This window comes from Sinocyclocheilus rhinocerous, unplaced genomic scaffold, assembly GCF_001515625.1.
Source record: "Sinocyclocheilus rhinocerous isolate Xijiao unplaced genomic scaffold, SAMN03320098_v1.1 scaffold63, whole genome shotgun sequence".
NCBI classification, from domain to species: domain Eukaryota; kingdom Metazoa; phylum Chordata; class Actinopteri; order Cypriniformes; family Cyprinidae; genus Sinocyclocheilus; species Sinocyclocheilus rhinocerous.
This window is the reverse complement of record NW_015659563.1, coordinates 323,968-334,088: the sequence shown is the minus strand read 5'-3', so window position 1 is coordinate 334,088 and position 10,121 is coordinate 323,968. Positions and strand designations below refer to the sequence as shown.

The 10,121-nt window shown below is 38.2% G+C and overlaps 1 protein-coding gene across 2 annotated transcripts in view; it reads right to left on the bottom strand.

Moving 5' to 3' along the window:
• Positions 1-4,997: 4,997 nt before the first annotated feature.
• Positions 4,998-10,121, bottom strand: part of LOC107723980 (nuclear factor of activated T-cells 5-like) — a 30,221-nt gene continuing 25,097 nt past the window's right edge. For both annotated transcript variants that reach the window (XM_016532717.1, XM_016532718.1), the window contains exons 10-13: positions 9,511-9,585; positions 9,289-9,398; positions 6,863-9,134; positions 4,998-6,005 (exon numbers count right to left, since the gene is read on the bottom strand). In XM_016532717.1, coding sequence (XP_016388203.1) covers positions 5,791-6,005; positions 6,863-9,134; positions 9,289-9,398; positions 9,511-9,585 — 2,672 coding nt within the window. In that variant the 3' untranslated portion in view covers positions 4,998-5,790. The remainder of the gene's footprint in view (positions 6,006-6,862; positions 9,135-9,288; positions 9,399-9,510; positions 9,586-10,121) is intronic.

Sequence of the window (10,121 nt, the reverse complement as noted above, 5' to 3'; positions counted from 1 at the left end):
ACAAATGTGAATTTGGGTGAGCTGTTATACCCTTATGTTGTGTTCGGGGTCTCTGAGACCCCAGTTATAAACATGATGAAATGTCCTACTGACAGCCCTCAAAGTGACTGAATAATCCTTTTACGCATCAGGTGGGATCGTGAAGCGCCAGTTTTTTCAAAGCAAAATAACTGAAATAATAAGAGCACAAGTATAGATCTGGAACTTCTTTAAGGGAAGCGCATTTCTTTGTTTTTTTTTTTATTTGCATGTGTTTTTTCATTCGCAGTGCGTTGAGCTCTCTCGGCCACCGTAGTATTACGACACATGGCAATCTAAAAATGGGAAGAGTATTTAAAATACTTTCTGTCAAGTGAAGACGTTCCTATCACAGCAGACACCCATCAGAGCCACATGACAGATACAAACAAATGTGGATTACTGGGAGCTCTGTTGTTATTGATACTATCTCTCATGGCTTCCGGGGCGCCGCACCGGATGTAAATAAGCACCCTGAGGAAAAACACGGAAGTGACGTGGAGGAGGCAATGCCTCCATCGCGATATGATTGGATATGAGTGGTTATGATCGGCTGTGATTGGTTCGTGCGATAAATCCGCCTCTTGTGAACACGCGCGTTCGCGAATCAGTCTGAATGAAGAATATAGCCTAATTAATGGGAAGACTCATTTAGAAAAGTAAGTAAACAACTCACACACTTAGATATAACCACTGTTACGTCAAAATAAGACTTAAAATGGCATGAAAACATGATCTGTGGGAGTTTTTAGTGAGTACTCAGCTTGTTGAAATTTAAAGTAAATGTGTCTGTGACCAATATTTACCGAGATTTGATGACTGCTGGTGATCCGAAAAATTTAAAAAGTTAAAAGTTAACTATTAGAAAGAATAGCTGAACATAAGTTCACAAAGCATATTGTTTAAATAGTTACTGCCTCGAGTTATTAATATTAATTAATAGTTACTGCCTCCGCTTCGCGTATGGGGTCCTGATCACCCTGTCGGGGTTTATTCTGAGATAACAACCGGCTGGATGTACATTATCCCTTACATATATATATATATTAACATGATTACTTAATCCAGATTACATGTAATGGGTTACTACCCAGCACTGTATGTATGTGTGTGTATCACAACAACATAAAACTATATATAGTCATTCATTCATAAATAATTTTGTGTACTTTATATTGGTCAGACTACTCTGTATGTGTAAATAATACACAAACACAATATTAAAATGTATTATCAACGACTTTTTTCATTATGTATAATTTACACAAAATATACAAGACACAAGGGAAAGAACTTCATATCTATCTTTATTCATATAGCAGCACATCTTACAGAAATACAACTGCAGGAGTATACAAATGTACTGATGAAAGCAAAATACGTTTATTCACGTCAAATGTCATTAGTTTATGTTTCTTCACCATACTGAATGTCATTCTTACACACTCATGAGTGACCAGTTATCCCTACAACAGTGGTTCTCAACCAGGGGCCACAGCAAACTTACAAAGGGGCAGATTTATTTAATAAAAGAAGTTATAATAAATGTAAATACTTAAAATAGACACATGCAATGTGCCAATTCACATCCCTTACTCTGCTGGAAATGCACCACTTGAACTCCCAACCACAATGTAGAAATTTGGTCCTGCGTGTACCGAGCTTTTCTCTCATCATCATCCTGTCCTATAATGACTGAAACCTTACGTCCACTTCTTGTTTTTATTGCCATCTTATGATACATCGCTTGTTGTATTCCTCAACTGTAAGGTGCTTTGGATAAAAGCGTCTGCCAAATAAATAAATGTAAATGTACTGTGCTGTTGCGACCTTGCCAAACAAAAATTACCAATTTTAAATGTATCCCATTTATAATTTATACATACAATTCTTAAATTCTGAAATCGCTAAATTAAACTATGGTTGAGAACCACTCTCCTGTGACAACTTTAAAAGCATTGGATGTTAATCACATCAAACAAAAACAAACTAAATTAAAAAATGTGTAAAAAGAGTGCAGTTAAAATACACCTTTCACATAAAATATAAGCACAAATAACTGCTGGTGATTGGGTTAAGTGCTCTTAAAACCTTTTTTAATTCTACATTTACTAACAAAAATTCTTCGAACACCTGCTGGCCAAACAAACAGAAAAAAAAAAAAGTTATAAAAAATTTGTTATCACCGAGATCAATAACCTTCTTTAACCTTACACCTTGATCTTACCAATTTCAAGAGGCAATAACCACCAGTGGATGAGAATGACGACATTTCAAAACAAAAGTGAGAGTTGAGGCTGCATAGCAGTTTCATGATATAAATGTTCAGTTGTATTTGAGACTACACCAACAGACTGGTTAATGACAATTTGACCAGACAAAACAATGTCAATTAAAAAAAACTGTAGTCTTATTTCTGGTTTAAGAACTAGTAATCCCAACATCTAAGTATTTAATTATATACAAAGGTCCTTTAGAAGTAAGAGGAAAGTCTTGCAAAGGCACAAAGTACTTTCAATCAAAAAGCACAATATGAAAAAAATGTTAATGATGTATTTGTGCAGAAATATATTTTTGTTCATAATACATACAGTATGATTTTGACGTAAGCTGGAGCATCAGTACCAAAAAAAAGAAACGAGAATGGACAAATGATTGATTTTGCTGCCTTGTTTTGAGAAAATATGTTTTTTTCTTAATTGGTCCTTAGGTTAGATGTAGTGTGAATCTATGTCCTGCAACATGAGGTAAAACTCACACACATTCCACTCTGATTCCAGAGTTTGATTTTTTTTTTTGGCTTTGCATGGAACCCAAGTTCCAGAACATTAGCCTATGTATCTCACAAGGAAATATCCAGGTCATATTTCACCCCAAAATCAAAAGAAAACTTCCTAAAAATCACGTTTTCTTAACTGTAATTTAACAAAAGATAAAGAAAAACCTGTAACATCCATGAAAATCAATAATTTTTTTAACAAGCGTCAATTCAATTCAGTACAACAAATTGTACTTTATGATTTAAATTAATCTTTTTTTCATCTTACAAGAGCAAGGGTTATTGTTAGATTCAACAGGCCACAGAGAATTGATTTTGGGGTGGAATATGGCAAACAATTAGTCTGTGTGAGATTCACCCACACCCAAAACCAGCCTTTTTTAATTGTTTAGAAATTGACAATATTTGAACTTCACTTATACCAAACAAATAATCTCCATTTTGTAACACAGTGATGGGGACAAAAACCATCATTCCACCGCTCTGAATATTGACATATGAAGTACAGTACTGCAGAAGGGACAATTCACTTTTAAAATGTTTAAAATGTACATAGTACATTTCGAAATTCAGTCTTACAAAAATACTGTATGTATGCCTCACTTGCAGGTGAGATATGATCTTTTACTACAAAGAGAGCATGCTTTTAACAAACTGCTACCTCACAAAGGAACAGCACACTTAAAACAGCCGATCTATTTACAACAGTAATTATGCAAATTTTACATAAAGCATATTTAAAAAAAAGAATATAAAGGTATGATGTAAAAATAACTGACTTATCAAAGCAAAGATGTTTATGAAGATTTTAAATAGAACTACCTCACATTATGTTTGCATGAGAATATTGTCAATGCAAAAGCTGCTTCTTAGAGTAGAGTACATTGATGTTAAGTCTTAAAAAGCTTTTTAAAAGACGGCATGTGTCGGTGAACAAGTAAAAATGTCAAATAAATGTGATTTAATAAAATATCAGAGCAATGTCCTACAACAAAAAGATCTCCTCAGTGAGGGTGTGACAATGACTTTCGCAAGAAATTAGAAAAAATGCTTCAAAATGTAATTAGAACAAATAATTAACAGCTCAAACTATTTTAAAAAAATCAAGACTGATGTAAACAACCAATTAGTATCAGTTATGGCAAAATGTGTCGGCATTCTGTCAATATCAAACCCTGTACAAGTTAATTTACCAGCGTGCACTACCCCTTCTTCACTCTGATGATTACTTGTAGAGAAATCTTCCAGTTAGGACACATGATTAATTATTTCTGACTGGTAAGAGCTTTCATATTTTCCAAAAGATCATTTTTAAAACTTGTATGATGAGATTGTCGTGCAGTGGTGGTTTGAAGCAGTCTCTTCATCATAGCTTGATTTAAAACTTATCAGATTTTCTCCTCTAACAACTGAACATCGACTCTATCTGATCGTAGATGAGGTTTATCGTAACTTGGGGGGTGAAAACTAACCAATCCCTTCAATGGACCTAACTTCCATTTTAAGCTGCCCAAAAACCACCCTCATAGTTGTGATAGTTCACATCGACAATAAATATCCTATCATTATTTTTCTAACACTCATGTCATTCCTTTCAGAATCTGTAGGACCGTCTTTCTTCTGTGAAACACAAAAGGAGCAATTCTGAAGAATGTTCTCGCTGCTCTTTTCTTTACAAGCATTCAATGACCTAAAGCTGTCAAACTCAAAAAAAAAAGCAAGTGCACAATATTCCAAGTTTTCAGATGCTGTGTGTGAGGAAAAGACCAAAAATGTCCATGGTAACTCTAAAATCTCTTTCATGCATTCCTCATAAAGCAAAATATCTTCAATGTTATATTTTTTGGCCACCACAGATGAAAGAAGGTTATACCAGTTTGGAATGGCATAAAGATGAGTAGATATTGATTTTCATATTTGGGTGAACTATCCCTTGCGTGCACCAGCACAACAAATCCTCTTCCCAAGCTTGTGCTTATTTGAATAATCTCCATGAACCACATATAATTCAAAATCAAGAACGTAGCTGCATCTTATATAGTACAAATGTGCTCCATGTCTTTCTGCTGAGCACACAAACACACACATTGTAGACGCTCTGGTGGATGATAATATAATCTGTTCACATATCTCAACGGCAATGTTGCACATTTTCACATCCCTGATAGGAATTCATGTCTACAAGTTGGACCTCTTTATCATTTAATTAAAATTAAATAAAACAAAACTAAAACAGGAGAAGCGGAGGAGTGATTTCCATAGAGCATCTTGATTTTAAATGTTATGTGGAAATGGAGAGATTAGATGGACATGTCAAACATTCAAACACATAATAAAACATTAAACATGGCTCATAAAATAGGCTATATTCTGAAAGGAGACACTAAAGAGTAATGAAACACAAACACATTTTTAGAAAAGCGTTATGACTATCAAAACATGAAACGCTTTGACAGCCAGGTAGACGCATATGGGTTACAAAGCTATCTCTAAGGGAAAATCTCTGGCAGAAACTCCCTAAAGTGCTAAATATATTTCAAATTCATTCACAATGTTAGTATCTCAACAGCAACAAAAAGGTTTTGAATTTATGTTGTACTAGGTTGGTTTCTACTGAAATAAAACAGATTAATGATGGCAATAAATGGACAAGATTCAAGTGGAAGTCAAGAACACAATACAAAGTAGCAAAGTGCCAATATACTTAATGGCTTAATGGGTCACATGATATGTTTACATGCCAAACAGTGACCTCAATGAAATGGACCCTTTTATGTCCATCAAGAAAAGGAGCTGTGACGAGATCCATACGGAACATATCCCGCCAAAACAACACACTACAAAGCTTTCAGAAACATAGATACAAGTGAAGACCCCCAATTGAGACAACCCCCAAGTTTAGATAATACCTACACAAGATGGAAGATGTAAAGAAACATCAACAAGCAGTGTGGACGGTGGTCTACTGGTCTGACGTTTCAGACTACTTATCTTTAATGGTCCAAAAAATCCCTAGGGAGAGTTTTTGCCTGCTCCTGAAAGCGTTCCAGAAGTTCGTCTATCTTATCATCGAGGTTGCTGGACTGGTCCAGTAAGGGATGAATCTGTGCACTAGTCTGAAACTGGGTCTGATCCGAACCGGGATGTCCCATGGTGACAAGCTGATCTGACAACGACGAACCAGGAGAATTCATTAGCGGTCCACATTCTAATAAAAGAGAGAATAGGCTTTTTGAGACTCAGAAAGGCATCTTCTTCAATCAACCTAATTTATAAAGTTAATGCAACATCTGAAGGTGTGTGCATTGTTGCATGAGACATAAATGTAGGATAGATTTGAACCATCAGGAATTTGCTGGATCATAAAATGTGGGCATTCCACAGTGGAGGACTACTCCAATGCCACAACCAACTTGACTGGGACTAGGATCAAGGATGACAAATCCTGCTACTGTCCTGTAGAGTTTAGCTCCAACCCAATTAAACAAACCTGAACAAGCTAATCAAGTCTTACTAGGCATACTAGAAACTTCCAGGCAGGTGTGTTAAGGCAAGCTGGAGCTAAACACTGCAGGACAGTGGCCCTCCAGGACCATGTTTGGACACCCCTGGACTAGGTCAAGGACAGAATCACTTTCCAGAGCATCTCAACATAACTCAATTTTACCCTTCTTTATTTTCTAAATTTAACGTTATTTGCTAAGATTACAATTCTGATTTAATGTTGACATAATAGCACTTGCATCTGGGAATCTCAGAAAAAAAAAGAACCCACTTCTGAAGAGCGGTTTTGATCGGGATCACTCTCCAGAGCACTGCTTCTCAAACCTGTCCTGGGGTCCCCCCACAAATTCACATTTTGTCTTCCTCATCTAACGCCTGAATTCAACTGACCAGCTCATTTAACGGAGACTGCAAAACTTAAATTAGGTGTGTCTGATGAGGGAGACATAAAAAATGTGTAGTGTTAGGGGTCCCCAGGACAGGTTTGAGAAGCACTGCTCCAAAGAATCTCTTGAGAATGATTGCAATTCTGATTTCATGTTGTGACTTAATTGCACTTACCACTGGAAATCTCAAAGAGATAAAGACCTGCTTGTCCTGGCTGTCCAGGTTGGCTAAGAGTTCCCCCAATAGCTGTCTGAAAGAGTTGGCTGGGAGGTTGCTGAGGGGCGGAAGATGTGGTGTTCTGGAGACCACCCACTGCCACACCACTCTGTCCACTAAAGATGGTTGCTGCTGTGGCAGTTGGAGGTAACTCCTGAGCACCACCTTGCAGGACTGAAATTGCTGACTGAGGCAAAAAAATGTTGACAGAATGTTGATCCGTAGGAGAGACAGGGGTTACGGTGGTGGCACTGGGGACAACCTGCATAGGTTGCTGGTCCTGAAAAAGTTCTGTCCGTGTTGAAGACATACTGGCAGACGAGTCACTCACAACGGTGCTCTGGTCTTGAAAAGACATGGGCTCTGTCGAGTCTTGTTGGGCAACACTCACAACACTGGGTTGTGGAAAAATAATTGATGGATTCGGAGTTGGCTGGGCTGCTGAGGCGGTGGGTTGGTTTGAAGGGTTGTTCACGGCAACATTTTCAGAGCTGGGAACAACTTGCATGGGTTGCTGCTCCTGAAATATATTCTCTGGGAGACGGTCACTTCCTAAAGAAGCTTGGTTCTGGCCACTGAATAGCAAAGCCTGGGGCAGATCATGGGGATTCATGGTTGTGGTACAGAACATTATGCCAGTCTGTGTTTGTTGCTGTGCTTGATTTGTGGATATTGTGGCAATATTTGGAAAAAGAGGGGCCTGTTGGGGTGTTGCCATTTGTTGTTGTTGGGGAGACTGTTGTTGTTCCATTGGGGTGGGCAATTGTGCTTGTCCCTGAAAAAGTGAGACAGTCTGAGCTTCTGTTCCAGATCTCTGCATGGGTGTGAGGAAAGTTATCTGTTGCTGCTGCTGGTTCTGGTTATTATCCGATGATAGCTGGCTGGGCAATACACTCTGCGCAATAAACAGGCTAGCTGGAGGAGCCTGCTGATCTGTAGGTAGATTGGTGCTTGTTAGCATTGTCATGGTACCAGGGAATAACGTTGCTTGGACTTGTGGTGACTTTGTGGTTCCAAAGAGTACTGTCTGTGAGTCTTGTGTTTCAGTCAAGGGGTTATGACTCTGAAAAAGTGGCTGTGGAGGTGAGGGTTGAGAGGATGGCTGCTGCAGAAAGCTTGATGTCTGAATGGTCAAAAGACCTCCTGTCTGTTGGAAAAGAGCAGTCTGCTGCTGCAACTGCTCCTGGGTTGGGTTCTGGAGGAAGCCTTCAGAGGGCTGCGATAGAGTATTAGTCTGTGTGGAACTTTGCTGTTCGCTAGCGAAGCTAGGCGTGCACTGCATTGGAATCTGTGTCTGCAAGAGCTCTGACTGCAATTGTTGCTTTAGGTTCTCTAATACTTCCTGATGCTGAAGAGTTTCTAAATTTTTCTGATGCTGTTGCTGCTGCTGAAGATTATCGAGAACTTTTTGATGCTGCAGAGTCACTATGGAACTTTGTTGCTGAATGTTTTCCAGGACGTTCTGATGCTGCTGTTGATGCTGTAGATTCTCCAAAACTTTGTGTGTTTGCTGCTGCTGAATGTTGCCAAGAGCCTGTTGCTGGAAGTTTTCAAAGACCTTCTGATGCTGCTGCAAATTTTCAAGGACTGTCTGTTGATGTTGTAGATCCACAAGTGCTTTCTGTTGCTGTTGCTGAAGATTTTCCAATATATTCTGCTCTTGCTGCTGCTGTTGCTGGTTTATTAGAGTTGTCTCATTTCCACCCAACCTTAAACTGTTCATGTTTTCCTGGACGTGTTGCTGAAGGCTCTCTGCAGACGGCGTCGGACTATAAAGTACAGAATTTAGCTGCTGTTGTGCTTGCAGCTCTCTTACTGCTCTCTCTAGCTGTGCAACTCCATCCTGGGGCAAAAGCGCCTGAACTTGTGGCCGCTGGGATGGAGGATTCCGAGAGTCTATGCCCACCAATACCATTCCACTTCCATCTGCACTGTTGTCTTCTGGAGACAAAGTTTCTGGGGTTTCACGCAAGAACTGCTGAGGGACCTGAGGGGGAACAGGCTGGAGAACTGTTGTGTCTTCTGACAAGGACACTTGGAACGATGCAGGTGAAGGAATATCCTGCTTCTGAATGGTGGATAAGGTTTCTTGAGTCGTAAATATTTGAGCTGATGGCGGTTGTGAGTCGACAGATTGAAGAGCCACAGGGCTTGGAAAAGACTTGGTGGCAGAGGGAAGGACAGTACTTATCTCCAAGATTTGTTGGGTTGAACTAAGGGCCTCTACAGGCTGCATTGCAAAAATGAGAAAATATGTTAACTTTCATGCCCCATTCATGAAATCAATACTTTGCTTGGGTTTATTTCCTAAACTAAAGGATTCCAAGGTTAAAACTGGAACTTGAATTAAAAAAAGGATGAGAGCACCTTAAAAATGACCGTACCTTAAAAATGTCTGAAGGTGCTGCGTTGCAGGAAACTTCCATAGGTTCTTCTCGTTTGACCATAGGTAACATTAAGACATTGTTTAGACAATTTGTCTCAGTTTGCATTGCTGTAAACAAAGTCATAAACAAATGAGTTCAAACTTTAAAGCTCTAAAGAGTCTATCAAAAAAATTAAGTGTAATGGATGCAAAACAAGAAAATATTTTGATAATGCCACACCTTTTATCTGCTCTTCAAAAGTACAAGCCTTGACTGTGGCTGGCAGTTCTGATTTCACTGGTAGTTCAACTTTCTCTGTATGAAAAGAGTTAAAATAATGAGTGATAGCATCATCTACTGGTGTGGAAGTGCAATTGTATACTTTGTCCCATCAAGGGGTGTCACCAAAACAAAATTTCACAAGGAACAATTGACGACTCTTGATAGCAATATTCACAAAAACAATAGCATTTAATCTTTAACCTAATTAGGGATATGCTGGTATCAAATTTTCATGTTGCGATTAATTGCTAATGCTTTTATTACGGTATACGGTATTATCACAATATTGAAATTAAGTAAAAAAAAAAGTGTTAAAAAAAAGTGCTGTCATAATACAGTATAACAGGTTTAATAACTTTTTTCTTATAACAAAAATAACTGAACATTTAAATGCAATAAAGCAATACAGAAAATTTATAAAGTTACAAATTTTACAGATTAAAGTGCAAAAGAACTATAAAGACCAATAGGTATCACTTTACAATAAGACCTCATTAGTTAACCTTAGTTAATCAGAATCAGAATCAGAAGAGCTTTATTACCAAGTATGTTTACACACACAAGGAATT